The following is a 22176-nucleotide window of genomic DNA, read 5'->3' as shown; positions in this document are numbered from 1 at the left end:
CGCGCGGTTTGGGGCTGGGCGGGGGCTGGGGTCTCTGCCTGCCTGTGGCAGCAAATACAGTCAAATGAGCGCCCCTCACCTGAGCCGCGCTGTCCACGTTACACACGTGGTCTCACTGAGTCCTCCTCCCGGTCCTGTGAGCAGGCACACTCGTTGCTCCCACCTGATGGCTGAGGCAGCCGTTTCAGAGATAAAGGGACTTGGCTCCGGGCACACTGTGGGCTGGCATCTCAGCCCAGGTGGGAACCCGCTGCCTGGTTTCAGAGCCTCTACTTTACCCCAGTGTGTCCCAGAGTCTCGGGTACGGTACTGCGTGTGTGGATTTTATGATGATCTGTAGCCAACAGTATCTTCCGTTTGACTTTAGTTTCTCTTGGGTTTGAGGCTTCCCAGGTGGCTCAGTGGTAAAGAATCCACCTCCCAATGCAGGAGATTGGATTTGACCCCTGGGTTGGGAAGATCCCCTGGAGAAGGCAGTGGCAACCCACTCCAGTATTCTTGCCTGGAGAGTCCCATGGACAGAGGGGCCTGGAGGGCTACAGTCCACGGGGTCGCAAAAGATGTGACTTAGTGACAAAACAGCAGTGTCTTGGCTTTAGCACAGTTGAGGTTTTAAGATCGGCCTCCGTTGAAGTAGGCCTTTGGTAGGATGGCTCTTCCTTCCCCCCTTCCTTTCCCAGAGTCCTTCGTCCATCCATCCATCTGTCCATCCACTCACCTACCCATCCGCACAGGCATCTATTCACACAGTCAGGGAACGTTCTCCAGGCACCTGCTGTTTCTGGCTGCCTGCACACAGTGGAGGAGAGAAGGGAAGGAGAGGCAGTCCCTGCCTTCTGAGGGTAACCTGTCCAGGGGAGCAGGGACACATAATTAAGTGCATCAGGGGCGGCGGGAGTGGGGCCGCCCTGGGGAGGAAGGAGACGCGCTGAGTCACACGGGTCCTGGCACCTGGCTCGGGGCTTGCCATTTGACCTGAACAACGTTCTGATTTCTTGCTGAGGCCCGGGGGTGCCTCGGCCAGGTGCTACTTCGGCAGCTGCCCGGCGGGCCCTGGGGGCCTCTCTTCTTGGGAAGGGTGGGCATAAGTCTGTAGAATTCATTTTCTCACTCGTGGTTTTTCGAGAGCCTGGGCTTAAACCATTTCAGACAAGCTGCAGTATATTTATGCTTTTTATGTCCTGTTATGGCAGCTCGATAGATTAATTTTATCTTATAAATTGCATTTGGCCTCCCCAGTGTTTTTATTCTCCCTGTTGTATCTTTGTGTTCTTTGTAGTTGCTTGGCTAAGTTTCAAGCCCAGGGTTTTACTTACTTTGCTCTCTCTCTCTGCGGATGCCTGTAGCCCAGCGCCTCGTGGGGGCAGCCTACCAGGACCGCCCGGGAAAGCAGGAAGGACTGGAAGCCACGCCCCGCGTCTGGAGAGACAAGGAGCGGGACAGCGATCCGCAGGCCGCCCACGAGCCCGGTCAGCATTCATCCCCGGTGCCTGCTGCCGTGTGCCAGGCACCGTTTGGGGGTTTCATGTATAAATGAGGACTTAGCCCCGCAGCGGGCATCTTAGGGCACCTTCGCTGTCCCCGTTAACACAGGAGGAGGCAGGTTGGGGTTTTGAAAGAGAACTGGTCCTGGGCCACTTGACTGGTAGGTAGGTGGACGAGTCACGGCCGGCTGGGTGTCTGTCCGAGCGGACAGTCCGTTTGTCTGACACTTTTCTACCAGGCAGGAGGCTGGGCGCTGGCGGTTCAGCCTCCGCGGACACACCGCTGCCCAGGCTCTGGAGAGACCCTGTGCTGTGGGCCCCATTCCCAGTGGCGTATGCTTCCCGAGGCCTCCAGTCAGGGTGCTGACGACATGCTCACGGGCTTCCTCGGGCCCTGGGCTTTGAGGAGAAAGCCTCCCTCCTGGGTAATCGAGTGCCCCTTAGCTGAATTGTAGGGCGGTCCGGAACTTCGGTGTTCCCTAGAGTGTAAATCAGTGGCCTCTACTGGATGGCAGAGAGATTCAGTTATGCACAGAAACATCCTTTTTTGCATTCTTTCCCTTGTGGTTTGTCACAGAATACGGGGTGCGGTTCCCCGTGCTGCACTCAGGACCTTGTGTTTGTCCACTCTGAATGCCACAGTTTGCACCCTCAGCCCCGAGCTCCCCGTCCAGCCCGCTCCCTGCCGCTCCTCCCTGGCACCCACGGTCTGTTCTCTGTCTGCAAGTCTTTCTGTTTCACAGATCGGTTCGTTTCTGCTGCATTTTGGATTCCACGTGTGAGTGACATCACTGGGTGTCCGTCCGTTTCTTTCTGACTCTCTCACTCAGGGTGATAATCTCCAGGTGTGCCCATGTTGCCGCCAGCGGCGGCCTTTCGTTCTTTTCACGGCTGCGTCGTGTTCCCTCGTGTATATGCACCACGTCTTCTTTATCCCTCTGCCGACAGACATGTAGGTTTTCTTCTTGCTTTGGCTACGTGAATACTGCTCTGCAGTGATTTTTAAATGAAAAAAAAAAAAAATCCTGCTTTGGAACCTTATCAAGGGCTACTGAGCAGAGACTGCAGAGCCGCGTGGCCGTGCCGACGCTGGGCTGTGAGGCTCGCTATGTACTGGCCCAGGTGCTTAGAAGTCAGCCCTTGCCTCTGAAGTCACAAAGTGCTGTAGATGAGGGACATTTCTGAAGTCAGAATTTTGAGTATCAAGTGTCTAAAGGAGGTGCAAGGAGCCGAGTTTAAGCTGGTTGTGTAAGTGGGAATGTGAGGATGATACCTCCTAGCTATGAGAGTGTGTTTGTGTGTATATGTGCATGTCTCAGCAGCAGATGTGGCCACAGTCTGTATCACAAAGGACATTTTACGGGGCTTCCATTTGTCTTTGCCTCACGATTACTTACTGAAAGTCATCAGAACTGATCTTTATTCCCATGAGTGAACATCACTTCCTGTCATGAAATTCCATTATCAGGAGGTTGTTAGAGCAAAGCTATTTCCTTTCCTTGGAGTGTGACTCAGGAAAAAAGCCTTGTTAGGCTTTCTCCCTCTGTCTCTCTCATACACAGTCAGCCAGCAGGACTCCCCGAGTCCCTTCTCTGCCCCAGTCGCCGGGCCAGACGCTGGAGAAGCAGAGGTGAGTGACATGGTCTCCACCCTGAAGGCCCTCAGAGCTAGTGATTATAACACATTTTGTGCAGTAAAAATGCTCTGGTAGGAATGCTTCCTTGAGGTCACGCAGCAGTGGCTTTCTAAAGTTCCCAAGTCTATTTTATGGTGTTTGCATCGTGAGCAGAGACAAGAGTGGGCTTAAAGCCACGCGGAGCAGCTGCAGATCCCAGAAATTGGAGTAGCCGGCCTGGCAAGGGTGCCGTGTGCCTTTCCTTCTGCGTGGTCTCCTCGGCCGTCTTGGCCGACGTATCCTACTGCCTTGCCCATGTTTCCCCGAGTCCACCAGCCTTTGCTCACGTGTCTCCTGGAGTAGACGTCCTCTCCCATCTTTGAACGCCTTCAGGAAAGCAAAGCATGTTCATATTGGTTGGTCTCCTTCACCACTGTGTTCTGGGCATCGTTAGCCTTTTTGCAGATACTGTCCCATCGGACACTGAAGACAAAAGCAGAATGCGTGGTGCTCTCTCCATTTTGCAGAGGAAGCTTCTGAGGCTCAGAGAGGCTAAGGCGCTTGCCTAAGGTCACAAAGCCATTGAGCGGTTAGAGCCTTAGTGTGAAACCAGATCTGCTGAATTTCAGAGATGGATTTTCTCCTACATTCTGCTGCCTCTTACGTATTCAGACAGCTGCTTGTACTGAGCTGAGCTTTCCCTTGGACAGCAGGCAGTGTGGCATGTGGTTAAGGACAGATGCTCTAGACTCAGGCCTGAGCTTGAAGCCTTACAACAACAAATGAGATCCCTGTGGGGAGACCGAAGCTCTGGGCAGTGAGTTCTCACCTAAGTCCATGCAGCCAGCAAGGAGCCAAGCTGGGTGTGAGCCCTCTTCTCTGTCTTCAAAGCTGTGATTTCTTCCTGCAGCACCACTGTGCCTCCCACAGGAGTTTGGCCACAAAGATGGGGATTTAAACCAACTGTAAGGAGATGTTTACTGGCAGGATTATGAGTCAGCCAAATAACTCCTCGCTGTAGGAGACCTCATGGCGTTTCCCAGAAGCTGGTAGACATGGAAATGAGGTGATGACTCTCATCTGCCGTGGATTTTAGACCTGCTCGTCTCTGATGTGACGTCATTCTTTGTCCACTGTTTGTCAGCCCTTCACGTCTGGGCTGGGCTGGGTGCTGTACAAGGCACTGAGCGTGTGGAGATGAAAGGCCAGTTCCTGCTGGGAAGGAGCACGCCGTCCAGTAAGGGAGGGGCAGCCAGCAACTAACTGCTGTGTAAATAGGTGAAGAAGCCAGATGTCTGTCCTGTGCTGGGACCGGCGTGTGATGATGCCTGTTGTGAGGTTTACGTATCAGGTGGTGTGGAAGCGCGGTGGGGAGTGACTGTCCTGCATAGTTTGAACGTGGACTCACAGAGGAAGGACAATCAGATTTGGGTGTTGAAGGATGAATAGGAGCTTGTTGAGAGGGAGTAAAGTCGGCGGCCAAGGGGGAACAGCATGTGCAGAGCGGGGAGGCACGAGCAGCCTGCTGGGCAGGGAACGATGGTTGCTTTAGTAGGGAGTCTGCGTGGGCCGTGGCTGAGTGTGTCCCTGCAAGGGTTGCCTGGAGCCCGATCACGGAGGGCCTCAGATACCGTGAGAAGTTTGGATTTAATCCTCCAGATGGTGGGGGGTGGGTGAGTTGTAGGTGGGGGTGGGTGGTTATCATGGTGGAATTCACTCTTTAGCACAGTCGCTCTGAGGAGGATTGAGAGGGAAGAGGGAAGGATTGGAGCCAGAGGGGCTTGGAGGAGGCTCCCGCAGTGTCTCTGCTCGGCGGGGCTGTGAGCCGGGGCAGGGGGCTGGATTGCAGCAGTGGAGAGACTGACGTGAACGTGGTTTGATTTTCAGGCTCTGAAGTTTACCAGCCAGATGACCCTGCCGTCTCGCCCCCAGCTGACGAGAACCCCTCTGAAGACTTCCCAGGGCCCCCATCAGCAGCTACAGACTGCAGTGCCAACAGTCAGTTTTCCACGAAGGTCAGCGTGGCTGGGACCGACCCTCTGGAGAACACTGATAGCTCAGACGATAAAGAAAACTTGGAACGGAGACTCTGTGACCTGGAGACGGAGCTCGAGGGCTACCGGAGCTTCATCCTGCAGCTGCAGAAGCACTCCCGGGTCAGCGAGGCCGTCATCACGGTCTTGTGTGGGACGGAAGGGGCCCAGGACGGCTTGAGCAAGTCCAAGGGCAGTGCCGACGAGGAAGAAATGACCTTCTCGAGTTTGCACCAGGTCCGTTATGTGAAACACATGAAGATCCTCCACCCGCTGGCCCCAAAGATGGTGGACGGTGGGACGCTGGACAGCTTCGGACAGCAGCTGGTGGGCCAGGAGTATGAGCTGCAGAAGGAGCAGAATTTGAACATGGAACTTTTCGGTGGAATCCATAACCTGCAGAATAAGATCAGAGACCTCTCGCCCTCCAGGTATGTCCCACCCTGCCTTCTCCCATGGGTAAGCCTGCAGTTCCTCCACGTTCCCACCAGGCGGGCGCCCCTGAACTGGAAAGGGGTGCTGCCCTGCAGGGGTGCTGCCCTGTGCCAGGGAATCCTTCGTGGCTCGGCCGAGGCAGTTGCTCCTTGGAAAAGACCCTGGTGCTGGGAAGGATTGGAGGCAAAAGGAGCAGGGGGCGGCAGAGGACGAGATGGTGAGATCACATCACCAACTCAGTGGACCTGAATTTGAGCAGACTCCAGGAGATACTGGAGGACAGGGAAGCCTGGCGTGCTGCAGCCTGTGGGGTCCCAAACAGTCGGCCACGACTCAGCAACTGCACAATAGTAACAATAAGGCAGCTAGGCCTTTGGGGAAGCGACACGCGAGGCCACAGAAGCTGGCGGTGTACAGGCTCGGCCTGCGCCTGCTGAAATTGGCCGAGCAGGTCTCCTCCTCCTTGGGTCTGGGGTGAGGGTGAAGGTTTCAGACCAGTCACTTGGTGAGTTGCGGTACGTTTGCTAAACGGCAGTGTTCACTCCGGACCCTGTTAATTAACGGCCTTTACTGTCCTGCAGGGGAGGGTGGGGCGTGGTGACACTGAAACTGCTGTCCTAGGCAGGGTGGAAAGAAAATAAATATTTTCCATATCTCTACCCTTTAAGGTCATCTCAGAGAAATAAGCCTGTGTTGAAAGAGAAGAATTCTTGGGTCGTGAAGATATGTTTTATGGGCTTAGAGATACACAGTTTGCTTCATGAGATATGACAAACATGGGCTCATTTCTGCACCTGACCTTCATTCGTCACTAATTTGAGACGGACACGTTGTTTGGAACTGTCAAGAGACAGAGTGCATTTTTCCAGGCATCCCACGCGGTGTGATTGAAGGCAGCTGGTGTTTGTGGAAGGCGGTGGTGTCAGACCACAGATTGGGCACCGTTCTAGCTGAGTCCTCGCAGTCACCTCAGAGGGAGGTGATCTTAGACCGTGTGTTTGTAGGCGAGGAGGTGTGCTACCGAGACGGCGGCCTGGGAAGGTTGGCGGAGCGGACTGGTCCACCCGCAGTGCCCCGCGCTGATGCCCGGGTTTCCTCTCATTCGTTAAACTGGCCCCGTCTGCAGGTTGTGGTCACATGACCGCCCTGCGTTCACCTGGGCTCGAAGGTGGTCACTGGCCATGCTTTCAAGGATGTAGTGAAGCGGAGGGTCAGGGTCTCTGCCCGGCCACTCTGGGGCCAGCGTCCTGCGGCCACAGTCGGCAAGGAGAGAAGACAGAGCCAGGCTTTCCTCCGCTTCTGCTTTTCCCGGTATTGACGGATACTTGCAGGTTCGCATGGGAAAAGACAGATGGGGTGCCTGGAGGCCGTGATGCCGAGTTTAGTTAGGCTTTGAAGGCGGAACCCTATTTGAGCCACAAACCTTCACCATTTAACCAACTTTGCCACCTCTAAGAGGCAGTTTTCTCTCCTGTAAAGAGAGATATTCATGCATTTGTTAGGAGATTGCGAGGAATGGATAACATAAAAAACACCTACGTCCGTGGCTGACAGGTCATAGTTCCTCTGTGAACGTAGTCATGATTATAATCATCTGTGACCCTCCCCTCGAGAGCAGAGACCCTGTTTCTGTCCTCCCGCCTTACAGTTTCCTTTTTGTTCTTCCTGTGAATTTGTGCTGGCTCCCCTGCCCATTGGAGCGCTCGTTTCTATAAATTCCGAGAGGTGTTTTTAAAGAGTGAGTGGAGACTTAATTGTCCTCCCGAGCCCTTGCCAATCTGTACTTTAATTGGGGGCGTCATAAAGGTTAAAAGTATTGAGAAGAACCCCTGTTCCAGCGTTTGTTGGCTGTTTTGAAATTGAAAGAGTCGCGACCTTGCGTAGTTGCGGTTGTTCCGAAAGTATAGATACTTGTACGGCTGCGGGCTTTTCAGAATCCTGCTTTGCCAGTTTTCCAATTAGTGTGAAGGTCACAGAAATTCAGTTCTGAAACGGGTGCCAGCGTTTCCTTTTCCCTCCTGTATCAGGTACGATGCGTTAGTGCAGGCCCAAGCCAGGGAACTCTCCCTTCAGCGACAGCAGATAAAGGACAGCCGCAGCATCTGCGTCGTCTATCGTCAGCATGTGAACACCATGATCCAGGCGTTTGAGGAGCTGCTGCAGGCCAGCGACGTGGACCGCTGCGTGGCCGAGGGCTTCCAGGAGCAGCTGCACCAGTGCGCGGCGCTGCTGGGGCGGCTGGAGAGGCTGTTTCTCAAGGGTGAGTGAGGCGCGGGCCTGCGAGTCCTCGGGTGGGCCAGACACCGGTCCAGGGCCCCTCGGAGGGGCCTGGGGGGACCTGGCTCTTTGACCCCCCCTTCCGCCCCCTGCCCTGACGGGGTGACAGCAGAACCCCACTGGCCGCTTCCTGCCGGCGGCCACCACCCTGTGGTTGGCAGTCTGCCCTGTCCCAGACCCAGGGTCCCCTGGGGGGGCCTCGGGCCAGGCTGGGAAGGCATGGCCACGTGGTTGCCAGTTCCTCTGAATCTTCAAGAGAAGATAGAAACCCAGGTTTGACAGGTAAAGACTCACGGATCTTAAATGCTGGCAGCAGCAGACAAACAAAGCAAATAAGAAAACCCAAACTTTCACGGGTTAGAAACATATTTAAGCATCAGAGATGGTCTGAGGAGGGATGAAAGAAAACCTTTGCCAAACACTTGCTATGTGCTAGGTACTTTAATAGGTGTTCTTGCATTACAATTCAAAAATAATAATTTGCATTTTTTTGAGACTACAGCAGACATCATCCATATAGTTCAGTTCAGTCGCTCAGTCGTGTCTGACTCTTAGCAACCCCATGGACCACAGCACGCCAGGTTTCCCTGTCCATCACCAACCCCCAGAGTCTACCCAAACCCATGTCCATTGAGTCGGTGATGCCATCTAACCATCTCATCTTCTGTCGTCCCCTTCTCCTCCCTCCCTCTATCTTTCCCAGCATCAGGGTCTTTTCAAATGAGTCAGCTCTTCGCATCATGGCCAAAGTATTGGAGTTTCAGCTTCAACATCAGTCCTTCGAATGAATGTTCAGGACTGATTTCCTTTAGGATGGACTGGTTGGATCTCCTTGCAGTCCAAGGGACTCTCAAGAGTCTTCTCCAACACCACAGTTCAAAAGCATCAATTCTTCGGCGCTCAGCTTTCTTTATAGTCCAACTCTCACATCCATACATGACCACTGGAAAAACCATAACCTTGACTAGACAGACCTTTGTTGGCAAAGTAATGTCTCTGCTTTTTAATATACTGTCTAGGTTGGTCATAACTTTCCTTCCAAGGAGTAAGCGTCTTTCTATTTCATGGCTGCAGTCACCATCTGCAGTGATTTTGGAGCCCCCAAAAATAAAGTCAGCCACTGTTTCCACTGTTTTCCCATCTGTTTGCCATGAAGTTCTGCCGTGTGTAGTCTATCATTCTCTCTCTAGGTAGACACATACCTACATGTAAACACACACGCACACCCCACTGATTATCTTGAGAGGAGCGGGGATGTGGTTGGACCCTCCCTCTTGGGGAACTCCCCTCCCTGACTCCTCGGCGGACACCATTCTGAGTCAGTTCTCCCGCCCCCCGCCACCCCGGGTGCCCCTCTGAATCCTACCTTCAGTATGTGTTCCAGGTCAGCCGGCCCTACTGTCTCACGGCCGCTGAGGCTCCGGCTGACCGCCTGCTGCTCTTTGGGCTGGCTGCGGTCCCCTCTGCCCTGGCCTCTGTGCATCCACCCTGGGCCCGAAGGAGTCCGTTTCTGCTGTGGTCGGAGTGGTCTTCACACAGTCAGGTCATGACTGCTCTCTGCCCAAAATCGGAGGCTTTCCTTCGTGAGCCGTCGGGTCCAGTTAGATCCCGGATGGAGGCCTTGCACGGTGCTCTTGGCTCGCCCGGAGTCCCGAGTGCTGAGGCCTGTGCTTGTGAGCTGGGGGCTCACTCTCAGGACAGGTGGTTTCCATGAGGAGCTCGGCCTTACCAGGGAGGAACCTCGACCTGACCCAGTTGTTTTGCCTTCGTGCAGACACACAGGTGGTTCACAAGGGTCCACGTGTTCAGTGAGATGCCGATAGGACGTGGGGTAGTTTGCCTTCTGGGCCCAGGAGGTGTTGTTTTCTCCATTTCTAAAAAGGGCCCGACACCTTAGGCACGTCCCAGGCCCGTTGTCTAGTGCCAGCTCTCGGGACCCGCAGGGCCAGAGCGCAGGAACACTTGACTTTTCCCAGCTTACACGAAATCCCCTGTCTTCTGGCTAAGACTTTGCAAATAAGCTAGCTTCCATTTTGCTGTAGGAGGGATCAGTGGGTCCTCAAGATAGAGCTGTGTCTCCCTGGCCCGAGACCCTTTCTGTCTGTCTCCCTCCTTCCTCCCAGCCCTCTGCCTGGGAGCAGGAGGCCGAGAGAAACTGCCCCTGGCGCCAGACACCCGCCCTCCTGCAACTTTCACCTCCCCTTGATTTAGTTATTTACCTTGACAAGCCCAAGGAGATCTCACTTGTTTCCTATGGGTTTCTGCTTCCAGAGGAAGCAGAAGCGTTTCGGGCCTAACAGAGAACACAATGCTTAATTCTCCTCGACGAAAGGCAGAAAGGTCTCAGGAACCTCTCTGGAGCCCTTTCTCTTAGAGAATGATATGTAGCCGCAGTGGGTCTTTCTGGGCTGCCATCTGAAGAGTCTGGCTCCTGAATTATGAAATGAGCCCACCATAAAGTAATTTTATATTTGAGGTAGTTGCATAGCATGAGTTCTTAAAAAATTTAAATATAGTCTTTTTTTTTATTAATACAAAGCAGTACTCGTTTATTGTGGAATAACAGATAAGCGAATACTCCTGTAATTGCATCATTTATACAGCAAAACACGAACACCCTGGAGTGTGTGCTTTCCAGACCTCTTTTATCCATGTGTGTGTTTTGGGTGGAAGTAGGACAGTTTGCAGCCTCTCCCTTTGTTCAAGTATAGAGGATAAATGTTAAGCTACATTGTAAGTTTTAGGGGCTGCAGAGCATTCTTTCCTGTGAAGGCTCTGTAATTAATCATTCCCCATTCAGGGAACATTTAGGTTGTCTCCAGTTTAGGGCTGTGATAAAGGACCAGTGGATTCGAATCTTTGTGCATATCCTTGCTCTTTCTTTTATAATATTTAACTGGTAGCACCCAAGAAGCAGGGTGGTAGCGTGCATTCTTAAGAGCTCTGGGAGGATTCAAGATTATGAAAGCGGCTGGTGTCCCGCCCGGCCAGCAGGGGGAGCTCAGCAGGGGACGGCGGTGACTTCTGGGGGCGTATTTTGTTTCTTCAGAGCAGGAGCTCCTGGAAGTTGCGGGGCGGGGGCGTGGGGGGCGGTCTTGTCCTGGCCTGGCCTCCCGACCTAGGAAAGGGCCAGACGGGCAGTGCCCGGTCAGGACCTGCTGCTGCTGGGGGTCTTGCGCGGTATGGACCTGATCCCGGGGTACCTGTGGGTGGAAGGCCCCCCGCCTCTGTCTGGCACACGTCCTTGAGCTTGGAGGGGGCACCTGTGGACTCTGATGGGGAGGCTTCCAGGAGGAAAGGACGTGGGAGCTCAGTCCCGCATGTTGGGCGGATTCGTGGCTGGTGGGGAAGGTTATTTCCCGGATAGTGGGGGCGGGGGGCATGCAAGCTCTGGTTGGCTTCGTGAGCCAGGCTATCTGTTAGAGTATCCGTGGAGTGCTCCTGAGTAGTCCTGAAATCTGCCCTCTGCCTGGCCCTTGAGCCTCTCCTTATCTCCATAAACAGCTCTCTCCTGCCTCAGAGATCTAGGCCAGTCATCACCTCCCCTGAACTCTGAACCGGTCCAGGCCGGGTGCAGCTTGGCCCCCCCGCCCCCCCACAGCATCCCATGTGCTTCGTCACGGTGCTGTGGTGGGATCATCTTTTGGGTCCACGGTCCCCACTCAGCTGTGAACCTGTTGGGGCAGGCCCCTCGTTCACATCTATGTCCTCAGCATCCGGTGCAGGCGCCTGGGAGAGCTGTAAATATTTAATGTGAATTACCGGTGAGACGGAAGGAAAGAAGCGTTTGGGTCACGTAGGAGATGCCAGACTCTGATATTGGAGCTTAAACTTGGACGATCGATGGCTGTGGAGCTGGGGAGGACTGTTTTCCCAAGTGACTTCTCACGTGGTGGCCAGTGACCGCACACGGGTCAGTGCAAGGAGGAGGCTGCAGCGGGTCCGCCCGTTACAAGCCGCTCCTGCATCGTGCTTCCCATCTCTGTTCAGATGTGTTAGCGGATAGCTAGATGTCTCTCTATGTGGAAGGATGGGACCCTTCCACCGCCACATACAGCTTTTCAGGTGTAGCAGTGAGATTTGCCTGAGAGATGGGAGCAGTTTTCCATGACATGCTTCCTAAGCTTCTGGAAGAGCCGGAGAGGTGGTACCCTGTCACTGCGTGAAGGCAGATCGCACCAAGGATTCAGTGCATCATACTGGCCACCTCCCTGCGAGTCCCACCAAAACGGTCTGTGGTGGAAGGGAAGTGAGTGGATACAACTGTTGAGTTGTTACACGCTCCCCAGAGGCTCGCTGATCTGAAGAAGGGAACCCAGGGTTGCTGGCGGCATCCAGGTCATGGGCTCCTTCTGTGGTTGTGGGCTTTGTTAGGAATCAAGGAGAGTTTTCTGCTGGTTTTCAGATGAGTTTACCGTCGGGCAACCCAGAATGCTTAAGCCTGCCCTGGACCAGGCACACGCTGTCCTGTGAAGTCCCTGGACTTCTGAAGAACAGTGGGAGCTGTGACGCACACGTCGTGATGTTTGGCTGGCTGGGACCTGTAGAGCGGGCAGGCGGCTGTGAGGGCGTCTCCATCTCCCTGGCTTACCTGAACGTGCGGTGAAGTAAATGCAGTGTGAACTGGGAGGGTGGAAACATTCTACCCCCTGGATTTCTCATCGTTACCTTAAACAGAGAGCCTGACCCTGGCTCATGGGGTTGTCTTGGCGCCTGAGGGAGACGTGGGTGCCAAGGAACCGCCCTCAGGGCCCATTCTGGGAGCCTGAGCGCCCTGCCCCACATGGTGCAGGGTGCAGAGGGAGCCACAAGATGAGAAGCACGTGTGTGTCCCTCCTGTGATCTTCTCCTCCGCGCCGTGGTGTGCGGGAACGTTTCCTTTTAGGAGTAGTCTTGGAAATGGTACGTGTGGGTACTGTTTAATTATAGTCTCATTTTTCCAGTACAGCTACTGAAGGTTTGTTTTTTTCTTCAGCCGCCCATTTGTTTCTTCAAAGAGTTCCTCCCAGCCTGCAATTTCCAGAGTTCAGAAATACTTTAAACATACAGTTGTTCATTTCTGAAGTCTGGGCTCACGGGCTCCTCTCGAGCAGCGCGCGGGGGCAGCGGAACCCTGTCCCCAGCTGTGTCCCGAGCCTTGTTTTTTTGTTTGCCTTTGTCATTTCATCTGGTCACCCCCCTGCTGCAGACACCAGCTTTTTCAGCTGCACGCACAGCCTCCTTTTTCTGGGAATCCCACTTCTCAGAGCCTTTCTGGAGGAGATAATTTCAGTGCAGAAAGAGCTGTATGCACAAAGATGTTTCTTTTATAAAATGAAAAATAGGAGAGGACCTCAATGTCAGCTAGGGAACTGGCAGAAACTTGTCCACGTCCACCTGCAAGGGACGTGTTGAATATGTTCCTGTTTTCGTTGAACATGACGTTTCTAAAGCAAACTTGGTAAGAGAAGTGCTCACAATAAAGGCCAAACTGAAGGTCTTCCCTGGGGGCCCAGTGGCAAAGAATCCACTTGCCAGTGTAGGAGACATGGTTTTGATCCCTGACCGGGAGGATCCCACATGCCACGGAGCAGCTAAGCCTGTGCCCCAGAGCCCGGGAGCTGCAGCTCCTGAAGTCCGCGTCCCCCAAAGCCTGTGCTCCATGACGAGAGAAGCCAGCGCAGTGAGAATCCCACGTGCTGCATCTGGGGAGTAGCCCCCTGCTCACCGCAGCTGGAGAAAAGCTCGCACCACCCAAGACCCAGTGCAGCCCAAAATAGAAAAGGTTAAAAAAAAAAACTACCATTGGTGTGCTAAAAAAAATAAAGGCCAAAGTGAGAGGTTAAGTCACAGTAACTATCATCTGTGTTAGAATGCGTGGACGGAAGAACAGAAGGGAAGCCAGGAGCAAGTCTGTGGTGGGAAGACTCTGGAATTTCGGACCTGGAGGGCAGTGAGCTGCTTTCTCTGGGTTCTGTTAGCCGTCCCCTGTAACAAGCCTGTCTTCTGCTGGTATCAGAATTTTAGGGAAGGAAGAAGAGCCTGTACCCAGCCGCGCCTTTGTGATTGCTTTTTAGACTCAGTGCTGTCACCTTCCTCCTGGAACCAGCACTGGAGCTGGAGTCTATAGTCTGAGCGGTATTCTTGATAAGTCCAACTTTAAATACCCAGGACTGCTACAGAAGAGTGTTTAAACAAATGGAGTAGTGCCTCTGCAAATGGATGAGTGAGAAATTAGTAGGGAGCACTTTTTCTTTTCTTTTAATGTTTTCCTTCTTTATGTGGTTTCTGCTTCCAGGAAATTCAGCTGAAGTGGAAATGAAAATCCAGAGAGACATGAGAGAGAGGTGAGTGTGCAGCACGGGGTGAGAAGCCGCGGGGGTCAGCTTCGTCTGCCGGCGTTTGGTATTCCGGGCTCCCTCCTGTTCTGTTCGTTCCTGCATCTGGGGAGCAGAGCAGAAACGCCTGGGAAACGGACACTGGCCATACAAAACCAGGGGTTCGGGCTGTGCGTCCCGCAGCCTTCTTTCAGCCGTGTGAGGTTGCTCTTGGCGTTCCTCACAGGCAATTTGACTCGGATGACACGTTCCTTCTGTTGGCTCCTGAGTCCCTGGAGCGTGAGTTCCAGACTCGAGCCTGAACCATCTGTCCCTTCCCTCATGGACCCCGCGCTTCAGCCTTAAATCTGACAATTGATTGTTCGTTCTCCAGACCATGCAAGTGCACAAGCTGTAGACCCTGCCTTCTTCTTCTTCCTATGACTTAAAAATCCTTCTTCAGAGTCGGCTCGCAGGAAGCGGCCCGTGCGCTCCCCGACACCCTCACCCGTCCGCCCTCACCCCAGGGTCTCTGATCCTTCCTGTAGCGCTTGGCACATGGTTGCCCTGCAGCGCCTAGCCCGTGGTATTCAAGGATTCCCTGAAAGGGGCAGGGAGACAGCATCAACTAGGTGTTAGCGTGAGCCCGCTGCCTGCCGCCCTGGGCATTCGCATCGCTGTTTCTGACCCTACGGGGTGAGCATTCTTGTTCCCAGTTTAGGATGAGGCATCTGAGGGGTCAGAGTTGCATGCGTGTCAAGAAGAGGCTGGAGAAGGCCATGGCACCCCCTCCAGTACTCTTGCCCGGAAAAGCCCATGACGGAGGAGCCTGGTGGGCTGCAGTCCATGGGGTCGCAAAGAGTCAGACACGACTGAGCGACTTCACTCTCACTTTTCACTTTGATGCACTGGAGAAGGAAATGGCAACCCACTCCAGTGTTCTTGCCTGGAGAATCCCACGGATAGGGGAGCCTGGTGGGCTGCCGTCTATGGGGTCACACAGAGTCGATCACGACTGAAGCGACTTAGCAGCAGAAGTAGCAAGAAGAGGCAGCACTGGGTTGGAACTTCATTCTGTTGTTACTCCCACACCTGGATGCTTCTTGTTATTCCCTGTTGCCTTTTGAGGGCAAAGACTGTCTTAAATCTCTGTACACCTGCTCCAGCCCCAGCTTTCTGGCATGTGATTGGAATTTTTTAAAATGTTCGTGGTGTGAACGGATTGTTTACACCCTTAGTGTGGTGTGAACGGATTGTTTACACCCTTAGTGTGGTGTGAACGGATTGTTTACACCCTTAGCTTGCCTCTGTGGCCAACTGGAAACCTCAAGGCCGGGCCTTCCTCTGTTGACTTGTTCAAGGTTCTCACTGTTGTTAGCGCTATTGATGTTTCTCTCCTCTTGGGAGCTGCGACCCTTTGGATCTCTGGGGGCAAAATAAAGAAATAGAGACTGGTCTGGGATGTGGAGTTTTAGATTTTATTGGCATTGTGAAGGCCACCAGCGTCATTAGAGGGAGCAGGCAGGGAAGCGGCACAGCTCACTGGAGCACATTTTAATCAGGGCTGCTGTAAGTTGAGAAGAAATACTCCTCTCCCGTTGCAGTATCCTCAAGGAGCCCTCCCAGCCCGACCTTCCACTTCCGCTGGTAATAATGGGTCTTGTCCCATCTGCACGCTGTGGAGGGGGCAGTAAGGACCTCCCCGTGGGAGATGTCTTAGCTGAGATCTGAAGGATGAGGCTTGGGGTGGGGCTTTTGGGAGCGTGTCCACCCTCGAGGTGTAGGAGATGTGGCCCCTTGGAGCCACGTGGCTAGTGGGTGGAGCTCGGAACTGGGGAGGCCGGGGTGGGCGCGGCTTGGCCTGGTCCTCACCTCCTGTACTGAGAGCCCAGACCCTGTTCTACAGGGAGAGGGGCATCTCCAAAGGAGGGCAGGCCGGGACTTGATGGAGCAGACTTGCCGATCTGAAGACCAGCCGTGGTTGAGCGGAGAACGGGCTGGAAGAAGGCAGGGGGCCTCCCTGGCCCTCCTCAGCCACCCTTCTCCTCTCTGACAGGCTAGCTTCTGTCCCTCCTGTTCTCCGTCTCCAGCTGCAGGCTTCGCACGCGCGTGGGTCACTCCCGAGCTAATTAAACGGGTGCCCTCGGCCCCTTCCCCCTCTGCCAGGCGGCAGCGAGCCCGAGCATCCATCATGCTGTCTGAGGGGAGTTGCACCTGGTGTTTACCTGTTAATGAATGTCCTTTGCTCCTGTCTGAGCTCGTGAATAATGAGACACGAAGTCATAAGAAAAAGCGGGAGAAAAAAGAGCTGAAATTAAGGCGCTTATCTGTAGTGGGGATTCACGGGGGCTCCTCACGAAGTTCAGGGTGTTTTTCCTCCTGGCGGAGGTGGCCCTTGGGAAATACAGCTCAATGACTAGGTGATTGCCTGAATGGTGATATTGGAACCAGCTTGGGGATCACGAGGGTTCTGAAATTTGTGAACCCACAGTCCACCTGTGGGTTTGGGTTGCCCCCCACCCCCCCACATTCTCCTAGGGGCTTGGAACCAGTCAAACGAGGATTCAGATGGTTGCCCTGCCACGTACGGGCAGGCGAGGTTCTGATGTCCCACCACCTCCTGGCTCTGCCGGCAGATGGTCCTCCCAGTGAGGACAGTGTGTGAAGCGCCTGGGACAGAGCGGGCTCTCCCAGGGCCCCCCCGCCGGCCAGACGGTGGGTCCCCTCCTTCACTGACGCGGAGTCAAGCCCACTGAGCCCCTTTTGGTTTGTCTTTTGCTAAAAAATGCTCTGGGGTGCAGAAAGGCTCCAGACCAGCGTCGCAGATAGAGGTAAATGACAAAGGGCCAGTGTTCCTACCCTGGTGTGGGGTCTAGTGTGGAACCCGATTTCTCTTCCAATCCCGATGGTCAAGGACTGAGGAAGACAGCGCCGCATACCAGCACGTTCTCCCCGAGTCTCCCGCACCCTCGGCCTGTCGCGCGCTGTCCGACTGCGGCCTGTCCGAGAAGTCCTGCTCCTCACAAGATCAGAAGCAAGACAGCGAGGCCGAGAAGGCATCGGGCCTGGCCAACAACTTTTCTCAAGGTAAGCCGCGCTTTCCCACCGTCCTAAACCTAGCCAAGACTCACCGGTTCGAATGAGAGTTCACCCTCCTGCCTTTGTAGTGGAGGAGAGTGTATTGACGTCTGAGTGGTTACTGGATGAGAGGACGTCCCGGGGGGGCCCAAGCCGGTCGTTCAGACATCGTTTATCAATGGAGAAACCTATGGTTGTTGAAGGTGCTGGCGATTAGGGAAAAGTCGCCTTTATTTTTTGATGATGACTTGCCATTTCCTCACTTATCTGGCAGTGGCGGTCTGGAAAGCGCTGGGGTCCCAGATCACTTCCCAGTCTGGTCAGTTTCCTGCTGTTTCTTTCAAGCTCTTCCTAAGGCGGTGTCGCTCGAGGACCCTTGGTTTGAGTTGTACAGGTGCCCTGAAGTCCCCCACCCCCTGTTTGCAGGTCTGTGAATTTGATAAATCTGTGTTTCTCTTTAGTGTGACCTTTGACCTTTGGGGTCAGCCCTTTGTCCTGCCTCTGACCATGGAGCTGTGGGCTAAGCTGGCAGAATCGTCCTCCTGAGGTCGCCCACCCCGAGCTCCCCTTAGACCAGCCCTGACACCTCCTGCTGGGCCTTGGGTAGGGCTTACTGTTCATCGTAAGTTCCAGGGATTGTGCAGAGCAGAGCAGATAGGCCTTGCCTAGTGAAAGGCTGACAGTCTGTATTGCAGGCTTTGCAGAGCACGTGTTCTTTGTTGCAGTGATTCAGTTTTGCTCCTGCAGCAGAAGGCAGCTGTAGAAAATGCCTAGGTGAGTGAGTGTGGGTATGTCCCAGGATAGCTGTGTTTACCTCTAAGACAAGTGGGCCTGGCTTGCAGACCGGCGCCGCGTCTCCTGGCCCTTGCTCTAGACTCCGGACCCCAGCGGACGCCCTCTGGTCTCACGTTTCCAGCGGCTCTTTGTAAGGTGTGCAGGATGGACCCAGAGAACAAGTCAGACGCTTCCCTGCTAAACGCTCTCTGTTGACACCTGATCCTGTAGAACAAGGGTTTCAAAATTTTAAAACTTTTTTTTGGCAACGGAAATCCCCCCTCCCTTTTTTTTATTTTTCAGATGAAACTGATTATATAAGAGATATATGGAATATATAAAAGGTACATTTTCCAGAGGAGTAGAACCCTTATCCCAGCTGGTTGTCTCTGAGACTCCAACAGGAGGCTCAGGGCCTGGAGGAGCGCAGCTTGAAAACAGACCTGGAGCGTGACGCACACAGGTTCCGAACAGCGCGGGTGTCAGCCGGGCCCCTCCGGTGACCAGTCACCTGGGCGTGTCTCCTTTGGATTTCTGGCTGTCTCCCTCTGCAGTTTGCGAGTCTCTGCTCCTGGTGTTTCTGTGGTTTCTGGCCCCGCTGTCTGCCTTTCCACTTAGGTCCGATGTAAACTGTTTCCCTGTCCATAGTGCCCTCCTCGTCCTGCCCGAGATCCCTCCCGCAGAATCTCGTGGGGACGAGAGAGGGCGGGGTTTACAGGGCAGCAAGCCTGGTCCTTGCCACTGGGATGTCTGTGATCCCTGCCCTTTAACGTCCTCCCACTTAGGTGGAGCCAGGCACCTCCTCTTTCTCTCCCAGCCTGCCCCTCTTGTTTTCACTTGCCGCCCCACCCGCCACTCCAGCCTGGGTTTACTTCCAGTGTGGAGCCATTCGGGTATCTCTTTACCCCTTATTCCTCCTGAGGACCCGTGACCGTGGGCTTCTCGAGTGGATTATCAGGCACTTTCCTGAATGTGCCGTCCTAACTCACCCACTGCTAGCTTTTTGGGGTCTGTTTCTCTTCTGTCTCTGCATCCGTTTTTCTTTCTGTCGTGTTCCTGATCGAGCAGAGAGATAATTTAGTACTTGTGCTTTTTTCACTTGGCATTGTATCGTAAGGTTCCCACACGCTACATAACATCGTTTTCGGCGGCTTTGCCGTCGTCCGTTGAATGGCTCAACTGCAGTTTTCCTTTTGTTCCTCTGTTGCTGAACATTTAAGTCATTTTCTAAAATTTCACAATTGTGAAAAGTGCTGCGGGGAATGTCTTTGAACATGAGCTTTCCCCTTATTTCGGGACACTTTCTTGACCTAGATTCTCTAAATTGTAACTACTTGGCAGAAGATGTGTATACTGTTGTTTTTGATGCTTGCTTCTTGCAGGATGGGTTTTAAAGTGTCAGCATTTGTCAGAAGGGTATTATTGTAAGAGGGACAGATAATTTTCTCCTGTGTTGTTAAGACAAGTATAGTGTTTCCCTCTGCTCAGTTAAGGCTGCATAATTAACAAGTGGTGTCCAATTCGACTGGGAGTGTGTCCTTAAGCCCAAGCGATGATTCCAGCTTCCAGCCAGACTCAGACGATGTGTCCCACCGACCGCTGCTGAGCGTTTTTGCCCCAGAAGCTGGCAGAGTGTGGCGTGGATAAACCAGCAAGGAAGATAAGTTCCTGACTCACTCGGACCTGACTGGCTGCCGAGAGATTTGGGGGCAGCAAGGCAGGAGTGGAGGTGTGGGGCCGTGACACCCCAGGGTGCTGCAGGGGGGTCCTCAGTCCGCCAAATGACTTGCCACACTTCTGGCATTAATAGGAGATAGCTGAAGATCTGGGAATTAAGTCATCTCATAAACATTCAAATTCATGGCAAAATTACTATTTAATTAGGAAAAGATCTGTAACATTGTGCTACTTGTAAATGAAAGTCATTTTGGAGGAATTAAAACTGGGTCGTAACATTAGTATAATGTTTTAAAGCAAACATTACCGAGACATACTGAGTATACCTTAATTGATGAATTAAAGGCATTAGTTTTGCCTGTGGATACTTAATGTGATTATCCTATAAACACTAATTCTAGAGACCTGCCTTTGGACTGGAACTTTCCTTCCTTCGTTCTTTCTTAAAGTGAGACGTGGCAGAGGCAGAGAAAATAATGCAGCCTCGTTTCAGAAAATTCAGAAAATTTAAGTTTTTATATATTTTAAAATATTATGTTAAGATATAATATTAAAAGTTTTGAGAAGCCGAAGATCTACCACTTAAAGGCAACCTCTGTTAATATTTAGATGTATTTCCTTCTTTTGCATATATATATATATATCTTTCCTGTCTGCAAGTTTTTAAACAGGGTTGCGATTATGCCAAATAACCCATTTTGTATCTATATTTTCCCATCATATTTTATGGTCTTCATAACATAATTTTAATGGCTGTGTAGTACTGTATCATAAGGGATATAATGCAGTTAATTTAATAATTTGAGTTATTTTCAATTCTGACTATTATAAAAAGTGCTAAGATGAACATTTCTCTACATTCTGGTAAATGATTGTCAGCATCTCTTTTGATCTCTTTAAGTAGATTGCTGAAAATAGAATTATTTGGTAAAAGATATTGTAAAGAACCTCTCTAATGATTATTAATAAAATGGTCCCCAGAGTCATATACATTTATACCCACACTAACAGGATATACTTCCTTGAGAGAGTTCTTCCTAACCATTCTCACTAGTGTTGGGGTTATTGTTTTGCCTTGTTTTTAAGTCTTAAATTAATAAGTGATAAATGGTTAACATAGTCTTTTCAAAGAATTAGTCTAAAAAATATCTGAATTTGTTATGAAAGCGGCTTAATCAACTCTCTGGCAATCCAGGCAAACTTGAAAGCAATCTTTTAGTTTCCCTGAAAGGAAGATTTTAAATTAATATTTGATATTTAGAAGAATAAAAGGCTGTATTAGTGTTAGCATTAAAATTGTATGAAGTGTAATTTCTCCATGTGATGTAGAGTTTCTTGCTCATGGAGCGCTGCAGAGAATCGTCACAGACAGGCTGTGGGCTGTGGGCAGTAGCTCAGCACTCCCGTGCCCGGGGAGGGCTCTTAACACAGAGAGTGCTTCTTAGCATTTCAGGATCACTGCATAGCCCATAAATTATTCAGCTTGTTGGGGGCTTCAGACTTTAAACTAAAAATGCCCTCCTTCCTGTAGACTTACTAATGGAACATATACAAGAAATTCGAAGCTTGAGAAAACGTTTAGAGGAATCTATTAAAACAAACGAGAAGCTACGGAAACAGCTGGAACGACAAGGGGCCGAAGGTGACCAAGGTAAGGTGGACGTTCCCAAAGGGCGGGAGGGCTTCCGTTGTGACGCGTTTGCCTGGGTAAGCTCGCTGTGTGTCGGGAAGGGCCTCGAACTTGCGGCCAGAGAGATCTCGGTTCAGATCCTGACTTTGCTGCTTGCTTAGCATGCTGACTCTCAGGTAGCAGTGATTTGTCTGTTGAGTGGGGGCAGGCGTTCCCAGTTTATTCTGGTGGTGATGAGACTCGAGGGCCCAACACCAGTGGAGGCCCGTCCCTGATACACGTTTGTTCTCGGTCACTGGGGGTCTGCTGTCTTCCAGTGTCCTGAGTCGTGACTGGCTCCTCATTTGACCCTCGAAGCTGTAGTGAGGCAGATTTTGTTGTTGTTTAGTCAGTCGTGTCTCCCTTGTGACCCCCATGGACTGTAGCCCACCAGGCTCTTCTGTCCATGGGATTTCCCGGGCAAGAATATTGGAGTGAGTTGCCATTTCCTGCTCCAGGAGATCTTCCTGACTCAGAGATTCAACCCTTGTCTCCTGCATTGACAGGCAGATTCTTTCCCGCTGAGCCATTGGGGGAACTCCCCCCACCGTCCCCCGCAGTGAGATAAGATAGATATGTTAAAATAACACAGCAGAATTTTGTCTTTTGTCAATAACAGAATCTAAAAGTATGAGCACTTTAGCAATCTGATAACTCCCACGTGCCAATCATGAGGGCGTTCCTCCATAACCACAATTAGCCCTGCGTGGAATATTCTTCCATGAAAAACTTTAAAAATGCTTATTTCTCCCATAGGTAAGACATTCACATGCTTCAGAAATTAGAATCTCAGTCCTATACCATTAATCCTGTTCTCCCTTCTCTCCTCCCACCTTTG

General features: G+C 52.3%; 1 protein-coding gene across 7 annotated transcripts in view; it reads left to right on the top strand.

Annotated features, from left to right (window-relative positions):
• The window catches only part of CDK5RAP2 (CDK5 regulatory subunit associated protein 2), a 175220-nt gene that overhangs the window by 125182 nt on the left and 27862 nt on the right, over window positions 1-22176 (top strand). For 6 of the 7 annotated variants that reach the window (XM_065946987.1, XM_065946992.1, XM_065946988.1 and 3 more), the window contains 6 exons: window positions 1347-1469; window positions 4987-5563; window positions 7595-7827; window positions 14122-14170; window positions 17055-17227; window positions 21201-21320. In XM_065946987.1, the coding sequence (XP_065803059.1) occupies window positions 1347-1469; window positions 4987-5563; window positions 7595-7827; window positions 14122-14170; window positions 17055-17227; window positions 21201-21320 (1275 nt within the window). The remainder of the gene's footprint in view (window positions 1-1346; window positions 1470-4986; window positions 5564-7594; window positions 7828-14121; window positions 14171-17054; window positions 17228-21200; window positions 21321-22176) is intronic. The other variant, XM_065946989.1, reaches the window with a different exon arrangement.

Source organism: Muntiacus reevesi, chromosome 10 (genome assembly GCF_963930625.1).
Source record: "Muntiacus reevesi chromosome 10, mMunRee1.1, whole genome shotgun sequence".
Taxonomy (NCBI): Eukaryota; Metazoa; Chordata; class Mammalia; order Artiodactyla; family Cervidae; genus Muntiacus; species Muntiacus reevesi.
Note: the sequence above shows the minus strand (reverse complement) of the source record. Positions and strands in the feature narration are given on the sequence as shown.